At 41.8% G+C, this 14516-nt stretch overlaps 1 protein-coding gene across 1 annotated transcript in view; it reads right to left on the minus strand.

Annotated features, from left to right (window-relative positions):
* The window catches only part of MPPED1 (metallophosphoesterase domain containing 1), a 53070-nt gene extending 45129 nt beyond the window's left edge, over positions 1-7941 (minus strand). The window contains exons 1-2 of the mRNA XM_056847232.1: positions 7777-7941; positions 4690-4871 (exon numbers count right to left, since the gene is read on the minus strand). Of these exons, the coding sequence (XP_056703210.1) occupies positions 4690-4871; positions 7777-7928 (334 nt within the window). The 5' untranslated portion in view covers positions 7929-7941. The remainder of the gene's footprint in view (positions 1-4689; positions 4872-7776) is intronic.
* Positions 7942-14516: the final 6575 nt, after the last annotated feature.

The raw sequence follows: 14516 nt of genomic DNA on the forward strand, positions 1-14516 counted from the left end.
TTGGCATATCTATTAGATCTCCAGGTGCTGCTTTCAGGCACTTGTCTTGTATCTTCTCCCCATACTTAAAAAAGGCAGCACATATGCATTTGTCGATTGCACATTCATCCTCCCAACCCTTTCTTTTGTTTAAGAAGAAGAGGAAAAAACTGCTTCAGGAAAGGGTGGGGGATGTAGGTTTGTGACATCACAATTCTAGCCCATCAATGCTGTGTACAACCAGCTTCTGTTTCAGCCATGCAGACCAATTCCCCTGGCTAGGATGGTATATTTGAACAAAAAAGCACCGTGTCCCTGCAGCTCAAATTATGTGCTTTTGTGTGCATTCAGACAAAAGCAGCTGACAGGGTTTGGTGCATGCATCTCTGTGTAACATGCAGTTAGCATCGAGCCTGAGTGCATTTCACAAATTGCCATTAAATCTTTTGTATGAGTGACGTGTGATTGCTGTTCAGGAGAAAGAGAATGCAGAGGCGAGGCATCTGTAATAGGTGCCAATATTTTAGACGACATCGCTTTTATGTACGCATTACAAAGCGACGGAAGCAATAGCTGCTCAAAGCCTCCTATAAAAAAATCTCCTCGGTGTCTCAGATATCTAGTTCATAGAGCCAAATTATGATACAAGGCAAAAGGCATGGCCCCAAATATTACAAGGGAAAAGGTCAAGACTGACATAAAAATATTTTATGAACTCTTTTTTCATTGATATAGCAGTGGGAGAAGACCAGGCCAGGTGAGGGAAAGAGGGCGGTCAACCCTTTTTTAGTCCTTTTCTCAAACACGTGGGACTCTGATAATCTTGTCATTCATGCATCTAGCTTAAGAGTGCTACAAATGGCTGCCAGGTTGGTTTACAGTAAAGCATCCACCATCAAAGATGAGGAAGCCAACCTAGTACTTATTATAGTAGGGTTGCCAGCCGACAATTCCCACCATTGCTCCATTGGCTGGCCAGAGAAAAATTAAAGAAAAAAATTGCCACAGGCACAACAGCATGACATCACTTCTGGGGTGACCCAGAAGTGATGTCACACTGGACATTCCTAACCACATTCTTGATTTCAGTGTGGCAAGACCCAGAAGAGTAAAAAGCTACACCTAAATATTTAAAGTATATCACCTGCTCAATAACATTCCCATTAATCGACCATCTGTGCTTAGATCTTCTATTAAACACAACTATTTTGGACTTCCTGTAGTTAATTGTCAGATGCTCATTATCACATTATGCAAGAGCTCTCAACATAAATCTTAAACCTATAAAAGAACCAGACAGCCAGACTGCAAAGCAATAAACTATGCGCTGGTTCCAGCAACTTCCTCCATATCTCAATGACTGGACAGGAAGATTCCCGCCCTTCCACAATTATGACAAGTACTCGGTCATATCTAACTTCCAAATCTCCCCAAGGGAATAGTTTAGACACTCCCCATACAAAAGGAGAAAACTCTACCATGTAGAGAAAGGATTTCTTTCCAGGCTTCTACATCCTCAAAAGACTGCATTTTTGTTGCCCCCATATCCAGATGCCAATACCCCTTCCCCTCCTTATCCCAGGTGAAAGGGTGTAAAAAGTTACCCCTCAGCCCCAACTTTTGTAGCCAGTTTTGGACCCATCCTGTTACTCCAGCCATATGGTTGGCCCCTCATCTCTACTATATCTACTCTCTGCTCCATGGACCTGTCGCTGTGCTTCCCCCCCCCCCCCCCCGCCTGGTCAGTTTCAGCCCTCAAAGCAGCATTTTTTGCTACTGAAGACAATCCCTCCCCTCTTCCCCCATTTCTCTTCAGGAATAGGCTTGTATGTCTCCTTCTCTTTTATAGATTTATTCCCCTTTAGGCAGGCAATTTTCTAGGAGAAAGTTTTTCTGTGTCACTTACCTTATTGTGTTTTTTTTTCATTCTGTAATTTTAATTGCTCCTTTTTCTATATTGCATTAATTAATTTGATCTCTTTTTCTGTTTATACAATAAAAACCCTTTTAAGAACCTTCACCCCTCAGCTTTTCTAGTGCTGATCTGAATCTGGACCTTAATATACACAGGTTAAGATTCCAAGTATATAGATGCCCAAAATACACACGTTTGTTCTGCCTTTGCACATTATGGCCCTGACATGTGTATACCTATTTGGGTGACAGTATGGATAACAAGAATTAGGAGCTAATACCCCTGTCAGCCAAACGTTCTAAAGTTTGCCATGACCAGTGGTGTCAAAAACACATAACTTGTCCACAGCTATCAACAAAAACACAACCCCTCTTTCTCCTGGCAAAGGTGACCAGAATAGATCCTGTCCCCAAACCAGGCCTGAACTGAAACAGATCCAGATAACCCATTTATTCCACACAAAAAACACCTTTACTGGTACATCCTCAAGCACCTTACCACTGACTTAGAATAGAGTTAAATCTTCAGGGTCAAAGAAAGGCTTCTTAAGGAGGTGGCCTTAATGATTCACTGATTCAACGTAGCATTCACTACTCCATCAAACTTAACTAAGCAACCCCCAGCAAGATGCTATCAGCCAAGATAGAATTAGATAGAGTAGGCAAACTCCTCTAAGAAACTTGCCTACAACCTTGGGCTGCAAAACTGAAATTCATCTATGCAAACCTCATGAGGCTACACTCCAATGGCATTCCGAGATTGATCTGATGGAACAAAGCAGTCTAAGTCATTATGAAACATATTTCCCAGAGGTCAATCTTAAAAGCCTCACCACCCAGTATAGTTATAATGCAAAGCATTGCGCAGACTCAATGGTCATGGTGAAGAAAAAAGACTTCCCTGCCATTATTGTCACAAAATAAGGCACGTGTCCTCTAGTCTATGTTTGCAAGTTTTCCTCCATTTACCTTAGAAATCTACTAATAGTTTTCACTGCCTTAAGTTTATCTGTAAACCAAGGGGCTCCATGAGATCTGCACAAAGGCAGAAAAGTTCTGGAAACATGTTGACTGCCTGAGTCAGCCATCCATTCCTTAAGCTGATCTGGCATGGGCAAGAGCTATATCAGTATGAAACTCACCAAGGACCATATGGATTTATCTGCCTCTGGGGACAGACCGTCCTAAAAGGTTCTCCCATCCCTGCACCAAGAACTATTAGAATGGTCCACCCAAAGAGAGGCAGAGAGATCTAGATTTTAGGACTGTTGCGCAGCTAAGCCTCAAATTATAAAATTTATATTGATTTAAGAGTGATTTGGTAGACATTATACACTTAGATGTCCAAAAGGCTTTTGACAAGGTACCTCAACAAAGACTCCTATATAGCTTAGCAGCTATGGGATAAGAAGATGGGTCCTCTTATGGATCAAAGAAGAGAAGAATAGGAATAAATGGACAGTTCTTGCAATGAAAGGAAGTGAGCGGGGGTGGGAGGCTACAAGGATTGCTGTTGGGACCAGTGCTATTTAATTTATTCATAAGCCATTTGGAATTCAGAGGCTGCAGTGTAGTGGCCAACTTTATAGATGACACCAAACTGTTCAGGATGTTGAAAAGTAAGAGGGACTGCAAAGAGCTCCAGAAGGATCTTTCTAAATTGGGTGTGTGGACAACAACATGGCAAATTAAGTTCAATGTAGCCTCAAATTACGGCAGTGCAAACTGGAACAAAAAATGTAGCTTCAAATTACAGCAGTGCAAACTGGAACAAAAAAAATCCTAATTTAAAATATATGCTGATGGATCTTTAACTGACTGAGGGAAAGAGACCTTGGAGTTGTAGTGGACAGCTTGATGAAACTGTCAACTTAATATATGGAAACAGTGAAAAAGGCAAATCCCATACTAGGGATTGTTAGGAAAGGGATTGGAAATAAAACAGCCAATATTGCAGTATTCCTGGATAGATCTATGGTGTGGCCTCACTTGGAATATTGTATACAGTTCTGGTTACTGCACCTCAAAAGATGCTGTTGAGTTGGAAAAAGTGCAGAAGAGTACAACCAAGATGATTAAGGAAGCTAAAGACTGGGTATTTTCAACTGAGAAAAAAAAAGATGACGGAGGCATTATAGAAGTTTATAAAACTATGTATGAGATGGAGGAAGTGATGAGCAATAATCTATTCTGTCCACAATGCTAGAACTTCGGGGGACCCACTTAATTTGATGGGCAATACATTCAGGATAGACAACAGGAAGTACTTCTTCAGTCAATGACTAAGTAAACTGTAGAACTCACTGCTAGTGAAAGCAGTGATGGTCATAAGTATGTGCTGTCAAGTTGCAACCAACTTATGGTGACCTCAACAAAAGGCTTTCAAGGCAAGTGAGAAGCACAGGTGGTTTGCCATTGCCTGCCTCTGCAGAGTCCTCCTTGGTGGTCCCAATCCAAGTACTGACCCTGATTAGCTTCTGAGATCTGACAAGATCAAGCTGTACAGTACCATTCCACATCCCCGGCCATGAACACAGACAGCTTTAAAAGTGGATTAGAAGGATTCAAGGAGAATTCTATTAGCCATGCAGACTAAAAGGAAATTCCATATCTAGAGGCAGTAAACCTCTTAGTACCGGCGTTAGGGGGCAACACCAGGAGAAGGACTATGCTGTTCGTTGGCTCCTCCAGTGCTTGGGAAACATTAATATTGTCTGTTCACTAAGCAGAGTGGTGGCTTTATACGCTCATTAAGTAAAACTGAATTTGCATATTTATTTGTAATATGATACTCACCTAACCACTCATTGAATTTTTTAACTTCACTAGGAAGTCCCAGTTCAGTGAAATCACCAGCATGTATTAAGACATCTCCATATGGCATTTGGATTGGATCTGTTCTAGAATGAGTATCAGATATACAGACAAATCTTGTGTATCCTGGAGGCTTGGGAGCATCATGTGGTACAGGATCCACCCTGTGTGAAAAGATTAGAGAGGAATGGTTACAAAATATAAACCAAATACATCATGTTATGCACATTTCTTTTTTGCAATTCTAATATATGGCATTTTTCAGCATGTATGATATAGAAATGTAGAAATCTGAAGATGACAAGTTATAACTTTGAATTCCTATGTTTTTTAACAGCTGTTGCATAGAATGTTAGCTGTAAAGATATTTATTTCCCCCCAATTACCTACTGCTTTATTTATTTGAAACAAGTCTAGCCCATCTTTCTCCCAAGGGACTGAAGGTGGGTCATGATATTCCAAGCGGAACTTTATACTTTATGTTGCAGTTCAGTGAATGTGTCATTTATAGTATTAACTGCATGTGTTCTTAAAAAAAAAAAAAACTTTTCAAATTGGATTATTTAGAGCCCATTCCTGAAGGGGGGGAAACTCCTCTGGAGTTGGTGAGACCCTGTGCCAGCATAGGTTCCACCTTATCATAGAATAAGGTGGCACCTACACTGGCGCAGGGGCAAACACGCCGGAGTCTGGGTGCTGCCAGCAGAGCTTTTGCAGAAGGGGGGCGTTCCCAGGGGTGGAGTGCCTTTGGGCAGCTTCCACAGCACTTTTGCCCCGGAAACACCCTCTTGAGCTGCAGCGGGGCTTACCCACCTTTTTCAGTGGCACAGCCCCGTTGTTGGCAATGGGGTATTGTCCCCCTTTTTATTTTATTTTTAAAATTAGGTCACTTTTTCCCTTTGGCCAATTATGAGGATCTGTATAAGAATGCAGGGAGGTCAGAGTCTGCAGTTCTTCCATGATGATGCAAAGGTATCCTGCATACTCTCAGATGTACTAAGCCTTAGTATTGAAAACTGACTCTTAACTCTTTGGCTGGTGAAGTGCTGGCACACACAGGAAGTTAGGAGGATGAAGGGGGATAGACAAAGAAAGCTTCCCTCTAATAAGAAAGAAGAGCAGGTGGAAGAGTTGTTAAAATGTTTTTTGAAGAGTGGTAGAAGATGAACATAAGATGAGGAGTGGATTATATAGAATGATCTGTGTATTCTTTCATTGCTGGTAGGGCTTACAATTGTAAAGAGAGGAACTGAGGCTTCAGTCTGTGCTGTGACGGTAGGCCTACTTCTTGTGTGGGGAGGCTTTCACTTAACAATAAGTGGAAAGCATGTCACATATGCTCGCAGGTATGTTGTATAAAATCATATTGGTTTTTTGTTTGTTCAATTTGTATCCTGAGTAATAGTTGAAATGGTCAATTTGTTTAGCCTCAAATAATGAAGACCTTGATTCCCGACAGATTAACACCACATCGTCTGCATCACTTCTGATTTTATATTCTTGATCTTCATATTTGAGACCTTTAATTTTAGAGTTGGCTCTTATTTTACTAGCAAGAACTTCCATTGCTAAATTAAATAACAAAGGTGATAATGGACAGCCTTGTCTCGTACCTTTTTCGATCTTGAAACTTTCAGTTAGCATCCCATTGATCAACAGTCTTGCATTCTGGGAGGAGTATATGGCCTTGACTGCCATTAAGAATTGTTTACCACCGTCTATTTGTTGCAAAAAATTTAGAAGAAAAGTCCAGGAGACATTGTCAAAAGCCTTCTCTGCATCTAGGAACACCATTGCAGCCTTTTCTTTTGTGGCGACTCCCTATGCGGTTTTCAAGGCAAGAGACTTACAGAGATGGTTTGCCAGTGCCTTCCTCTGCTTAGCAACCCTGGTATTCCTTGGTGGTCTCCCATCCCATCCTGCTTAGCTTCCGAGACCTGACAAGATCGAGCTATACCATGCTGCCTTTCCTCCTAAAAGCTTTTATGCCCTGGGAAATATTGTTGGTCTTTTAAGGTGCTACTGGACTCGAATTGTGGTTTTAGATCAGGTTTCTCAGAATAAGTACAGAGGTATCTGCAGGCTCCCTTTTAAGAAAGTTGGAGACAGTCATGTGAATCAGCAAAATCCAAGGACAGAATAGTTTTGGGGATATTTGTGTGAGAGAGGACCAGCAGGCAACAGTGTGCACAATCCCAATCTTTAAACCACAATTAATAATAAATCTTCACTGGCCAATGTATATAGTTGGCATGTAAACTATCACCCAAATGACATCTGAGTTTTGTTAATGCTGGTCAAGTTTTTTTAATGTTCTCTAATATCAGAGAGAAAGAGTAATCTCAAACAGAACAAAGCATACCTTTGGATTTCTGACCCAAGTATTTTACAGTAGATTTTCAATGCAATCCTATTCAGAGTTACTCCAGTCTAAGCCCACTGTAGTGAATGGGCTTAGACGGGAGTAACTCCCCTTACAATTGCACTGTAAAATACTTAATTTGGCTTTCTTCTTTCCTTTCTGCTTCTAAACTTTATTAGCATGTTTCATTTTGCAGTAACGATCTTCAGCTTTACATTAAAAGTAAATCACCCTTCAGAGCAATTAACTTTACAGATGTTTTCATTAGGCACAAAAAGTAAAACCAAACGCATTAATTTAATCACTGTTAAAGCACCCTGTGCCTTTCCACATACTGTCAGAGCTAAAGCAGGATTTGTCGGATGGCTACCCACACCATTTCATTTGTTGCTTCTGTTCTCTTGTCAGTTTGAAGCTCTTGGATTTCTGGCCAAATAATGAAAATATTTTAGTTCAAAATCCAAATTTCATATTAACATTGATGCTATGTGATTACTCATTAGTGGTATAATTAATCAGCAAAAAAACAAGAACTACTGCAATTGCTTCTTGCTATTTTACTGATGCCTCGAACATTCCCCTTGCATCCATTAACAAAGATACCTACTTCCGCTCAACTCTTGTTTTTGACTGGCACAGCAAGAGCTACTTTGACACACCAATAACCATTTGGAAGTCTGTGCCACAGCAATAACAGTAATACTCACATTTGCACATGTGGGGGCTGGAAACGTCCCTGATTAATGTTGTAGAACGTGAACGCCTGTGTCGGGTTCGTGCTGTATTCATCCACTTCAATTATGAGTCTACTGTGTTGATGCCTTCGAGCCATCATAATGTGCGACTGGGCAAAAGCCATGCTTGCTCTGGGCGGTGACGCTAATTTTTCAGGGACTCATCTTCACTATCTGTTCACAGTAGATGAAAACGTCCACATACTTTTGGAACTTCATTATGTATATGTACCCATTCCGTATACCTATAACATGCTGAAAAAATATAAGGGTTTACAACTATTCTAACCGAGTTACACTTCATTATCAAATAGCATTTATCTTCCGCTTCTAAATGTAACAGCTCCAACATTTTATTCAAATCTCCCCAACTAAAAAATTTGATAAAATGTGTATATGTTGGTTAGCAGGAAGAAAGAAGAAAAACAGCATTTTAAGAGAACATGTTCCAATGGGGTAGGAATTTTACAGAGGAATTAAACAGAGTTAAAATCCTTAATCACAAATCCATTCTACTGCATAGAAATTATATGTTACATGTGAAAGTTTTGAAAAGTTACTTGATACTCAATCTGCATGTTTATATTGTTGTTTCAATGTAGTACATGCTTGCGCATGCACAGACTGCTAACAAATGTATGTTTCAAAGAAATCAGTATGTTTTCTCCTATGGTTCAAAGTCATTCCTAAAATTAAGGATTACCCAGGCAAATGTTTTAACATTTGCAACAGTAAATATATTTTTGAATCCAGAAAGCAGTGTCACAGATGTGCATCCTTTTCATGATTTTTCCACATAATTTTAAATAAACCAAATACATTATTTGACTGGATCTACCACATGTAAATTATGCACTTTTTTTTTACAAAGTTTCATATTCAATCTCTTTCCTCAAACAAATATTAAAAAGTGAGTTATTGCATCTTCAAACCCCCCCCCCCGGTATGTTCAGACAGTCCTATGTTTGTGACCAAGAGAGAACATTCCACACCTCAGTGATGGTAATTTTTGCATGCATCAAAAGACTCAACAAGGTAGTTCATAGCCCATGAACATACTACATCTCTTAGATAATCCAACCACTTAACCACTTTGTATCCACTTATTTTATCAATACATTAAATAACTTTTAAATACCCCTCAGAATGTCTAAATTATATATCACAAACCCATCATGTCTTACATGAGTAACAGCAACAGCTAAAGTACTGACTTTCAAGTTTGTGAAAGTAAATTCATTGCAAGCGATTTTTATATATCCCCACTCAGCCACCAATATAATCAATTTCACATTTTGTAGATAGTGCTTTTTTAATTGATCATCCAATTTTCTCATACAGTCTGAGATTCAGCAGTGCAGAGAGAACATGGATATTTTCTGGGGGCATGTCCAATTTTCTTCCACAAGTATTTTTAAATGCTACTTCTTTCCAGCTGTTTGAGGATTTGATTCAAAGGGAAATGATGTTTTTGTATATTCACTCTTTTCCTTTTTGGAAAAAAATTGGGTGCTAAATTCCCAAATTGCTCTGTTTAGAATTGAAAGAGAAATCCACATGCTCTGAAAAGAAGCATCTTCTGAAAACTCACCTTTGGAAAAAAATTATGCATGAGTGAATGGCATTCATTTACCTAGGGCCAATTATGCATGGGAGGTTTTGCCTTGGATTTGCCACTGTCTAGATGCACATTTTCCCTATCCAAATTCTCAAAACTCAAAAATGAACCCCCATGCAGTTTTGAGAATTTGGATGGGAAAAATGTGCATCTAGAAAGTGGCAAATCCAAGGCAAAACCTCCCATGCATAAATAGTCTAAGAATTCTGTCTGTAATCCTGATATAGGGTTTTCTCAACTGATATCCATGCTTTCTGTCATATTTTTAAATTAAGCTTCAGCTTTGCCAAGCCTAACAATTAAAAACAGTGAACAATTTCATAAAGTAGCACTTAATGGGCTCTCAGTTATTTAGCTCTATTTTCCATAAAAGAATGAAGAGTGAAAACTCACAGTTTGCAAACCACCAAGGCTTTCATGACCGTATGTTCACATCATCAAATCTGTACCCCCTGAAAGACAAATATGCACAGAATTGATATAATTGGATTATATTTATTGTATCTAAAATAACACTGATCTAGTACAGGGAAGTAATAGCTGGCACTTAGATTTGAAAGAAAAAATACAGAAAACAAAGAGTAATAGGGTGTTCCACTTTTTTCATGCTCAGTTGTAATGAACTGGAAATGGACAATTTACCAGCAACCCTGGAAATACCGTAATTTGGAAGCAACACTACATTTCCTATAGAGCTAAATTTTACATCTTCTTGAGCTGAAGAGGCAGACAACTGTTTCTCAAGCTGGGAGGGAAGGGTATTGACCCTTTATAGCCCCAAGCTGGGAAATTCAGCCCCATAGGGAAATTGCCACCCAGCTGCCTACTAACTTCACAACAATCAAGCAAAAGTTAAGCACTTTAAAGACTGTTTGATTTCAGTACAATAGATATATATTTAAAGATCTGTTTGAAAATAACTGAAGCTAAACTGCAGTAATTTCAGCTTGACAGATATGAAAACCAACCCTGCATTTCTGAGCCATTTTCCTGCCCTTGCTAAGCCATCTTGTAGACCAGGGGTGTCCAATCTTTTGGCTTCCCTGGGCCACATTGGAAAAAGAAGAATTGTCTTGGGCCACACATAAAATACACTAAGACTAACGATAGCAGATTCATAATGTTTTAAGTAAGTTTACGATTTTGTGTTGGGCCGCATTCATAGCCATCCTGGGCCGCATGGACAAGCCTGTTGTAAACTTCAGTTAAGTCTTTCGATTGTCCCGAACACAACCATCTTAAAAAGCATCCAGGCCTCTCTGTGTTTCTGCGAAACAAGAGACTGCCTGTCTCTCTCAAAAATGAGTGTATTTTACTGTGGCAGCAAGCGATGGCCAGAGGACTGGCTTATCACCCCTGAAGGTCAGTTGTTTGCTACAAGGAACAAGACCACCAAAGGCCCACCCTATGAGCACATAGCAAGCTCCAGATAAGACCCTAGAAGGGTCTGCCCTGTCCTATCCACCAAAAACACCTGCAACATGTTCCGAACATGCAGCGCATGTTGTCACACACGCAGTTACGTATGGCGTGATATAATGCAGGTACAAAGGACCGTTAGTTTGAACATCCTGTAAAAAATGGTCTTTAGAGCAGGAAAGGGTCGACCCCCTCTGGTGAGAGAAGCAACTGCCAGCCTGCCATCAGACTCTGGACAACGTAGTGTGCTGACAGGACAGGCGTACTTTATCTCTGTGTTAGTGAGTCTGTAGTAGACACTCACCTGTTTCAGGAGGTGGAAGGGAGTCAAACTTTGGGAAGGTGTCAGTCTCTTGCCTCGGAGGGAGGTGGCAGAGGGCTTCCTAACAGTACTCTGTCTTTCTATCTCTGAATAAACTGTGCTTAAGTGTGATCTTGCTTCTGTGATTCATGGGGTGTAAGGGAATAATGGGAATTTCCTAACAGTGCACGATCCTGCTACTAAGTGGGGTCTGATCAACCCATCTCTGACAGAGGCAGCTGTGTACCCTGACATCTTAAGAGAATTCCCCTTAGGTGATGTGTTAGCTGGTGGGTCCACCCTCTGCAGGGCATCCCTGCAAGGTAGGGCAGCTCCAAGGAATGCTCAGACCCAAAATTATACCCAACAAGCTGCACTGAGAACTCTCTCCATGTGGTATCATTTAACTGACTTTAAACTATTTTCTAATAGTTTAAAACTTGTGGCCTTAGCAAGAACCCCTGTTTATAAAATTTAGCATTGTGTATTCTTGCTGACTAAAGTTACTTTAATAAGCTATGAATTTCTCACTGTAAAGTGGCAATGCCACTGAAGCTTCAAACTACCTAGTTCAAAACACAAAGCCTTTTGAATCTGCTGATGGAGGTGGGATGAGGTGTGTTTCCAGCCAGGGTTGAAGAAGGCACTCCCCTGTGCCTGAAGCATTTAAACAGCAGTTTTCAAACCCCCATTTTCATTAAAAATATTTTCCTAGATCCCAAGCACTTATAAACTACATAGTAAAAGCAACTTAAGAAAAAAATGTTTTATTGTCTGTATATGTCCTACAAGGTCGTTTCAGATTCTATAGAGGCCTGCTGAACAGGAGTGGGAAGGGGCTTGGAAAAACTTCTAGATGCTGGTGCACCAGTCTCTACCCCCAAAATAGAATTTCTCCTGTGCTGCTTAGTCCTCTTTCTGATCTGTGTTTATATGGAGATATGCCCTCAGCCCTAGAGATCACATTTATATTCAATAATTGGGACTGTGTTCTGTCTAGGTATGGGAGCCTGGCTGCAAGTTTGTAGCTGTATCTCCAGGGTTGCCAGGTCCCTCTTCTCCATTGATGGGAGGTTTTGGGGGGCGGAGCCTGAGGAGGGCGGGGTTCGGGGAGGGTTTTCAATGCCATAGAGTCCAATGGCCAAAGCGGCCATTTTCTCCAGGTGAACTGATCTCTATCGGCTGGAGATCAGTTGTAATAGCAGGAGATCTCCAGCTAGTACCTGGAGGATGGCAACCCTACATATCTCCTCCTTGCAGACTGCTCCAATAAGACCGCCTCTAAAGTGGCTACATTCTGTGCTGAGACTTTGTACATAAAGAAGCAGATATTCCAAACGACTTAATGACCTTTAGGTATAAATAATTACAGCACAATACGGCTGTGAATTTTAATCTTTGTACATTAATTTTACATTTGTATGTAAACTGTGCTTTTAATTTGTTGTTGACTGATCTCTTGATTGTAATAAATGTTGGCTATAAATATTGGTTAGGGTTATTTGGGAGTTCTTTTTCCCTATTTACTTCGAGCCTCATCTGAAATAGATGCATTTAGAAGCCACTGGGGTTCCGTCTGTCAGGTGGAGGTAGAGACCACAGTGGTCAAACTTCACATGACACTTCCTCTACTCTAATCACATTTAAATTCCTGATCTTCATAGCAGCAACTAGGAGGAGCCTTAAATGGCAATACAGATACAGAGTGCTAGATGTACAAATCCATCTAGCAGGAGATACTCTTTCAGATTTGTTGGTTGCAGTGACTACTACCTAGAGGGAAGCTGATACATCCAGGAGGAAGGGAAGCAGTTGCTTCACTGGGTGGAGACCCAGGATAGCTGTAGGAATTTTCTGAGCTCCCAGAGAAGCGGGACTTGCGAGACTGTTCCTCTACAATTTATATAGATATTTATAACCTACTTTTTCTGCCTAAGAGAGACCACAGTTTGAGAAACAGTGTATAATAAAGATCATCTGCTTCTGCCATCAGGGAAGAGGGTGTTTCCAGCAACAGCTGAGGAAGACCAGGTACTCAACCCCACCTTACTCTGTGCTTGAGGTAACAGAGTAACCTCCTCTTCCTGGGGAAAAGACTGTGACTTACCAAAGACTTGATAAAGTGATTTTTATTGTCACTTCTATTGGATTGAACTGTTGGCCAAGACTCCCCCACCCCCATCCACCCCGGTTATCTGCCTTGGTTTCTGCTTAGTGAGAGGACGGGATAGTAGAAATGTTTTAAAGCAAATAAATTCAGCTTGTTTAGCTCACTGCTGACATATTTTTAGCTCAATGCCATTTCCTGAAAAGCTCTTAATTGGGTCATACAAGATTCTGTATTGTTAGAAATACAAGTAAGGCTTTTTATACAGATTATGATGATATATAAGAAACCTCTGTTCGCCATGCAACTTTTAAAATATTTTCATTATATATATGGCAGATTGCCAAATGTAGTTAACATTTTTAAAGTGGTACTTTAACTGTGCCACATTCACATGGGAATTTAGTTACACAGTGAAGATGCACCCCATTTCCACAGTAAGTCTTCAGGTGTCTTCACTATCTAAATCAGGGATGGGGAACCTCAGGCCCGGGGGCCGCATACGGCCCCCGAGGGCATTTTTTGTGGCCCTCGGGAGCTCCGGGGCCCCGTTGCGGAGGCGCGGCATAGGGCGGCCCTCCCTGAGGGTGTTCCTGGGGCCACGGCTTGCAGGGGTGCTGTGGTGCCCTTTGGACCTCCTCTCGCTGACTGACAGCTGTTGGTTGGCGAGAGGAGGGAGAGGGACGCTTCCCCCAAGGTTGCTCCCTATAGCCACAGCGTGCAGGAACACACCGGGGCACACTGTAAGCCCCTCTTGCTGCCTGTCGGCTGTTGAGCAGCGAGGGGGGGGGAAACAGGCCCGCGGCTCCCGGCGGCAGAGCATGCACGCAGGAGCCGATCAGGCTTCAGGGGGCCTTTTGTGGACTCTGGGGCAGGGAGGGCATGGAGCCTGGGGCCAGGTCACGTTGGGCCGGCGGGTGTGTGTGTGGGGGGGAGGAAGGCTTTTCTCTCTCCCTCTCTGTCTCTTTGTCTGTCTCCCTCCGTCCTTTTCTTTCTCCCCCTCTTTCCATTTCTTTCTCCCTCTCTCCCTTTCCCTGTTTTCCTTCCTCTCTCCCTTACCAATCGACCGCGGGCTGTGCCTCCCTGGCACCTCGTTTGCTCGGGCCCACCACTGGCTGCCCTCCCGCCTGGGAGGGGTGGAGGACCGGGGGAGCCCTCCAGGCCTTCTCTGCGTGGCCTCCCCCGGGGTTGCCAACCTCCAGGTGGTGGCCAGAGACCTGGCAACCCTAGTCTCTCCCTCCCCCACCGGGAAATCTACACCTGGTATG

The sequence above is a fragment of the Euleptes europaea genome, chromosome 3 (assembly GCF_029931775.1).
Source record: "Euleptes europaea isolate rEulEur1 chromosome 3, rEulEur1.hap1, whole genome shotgun sequence".
Lineage (NCBI taxonomy): Eukaryota > Metazoa > Chordata > Lepidosauria > Squamata > Sphaerodactylidae > Euleptes > Euleptes europaea.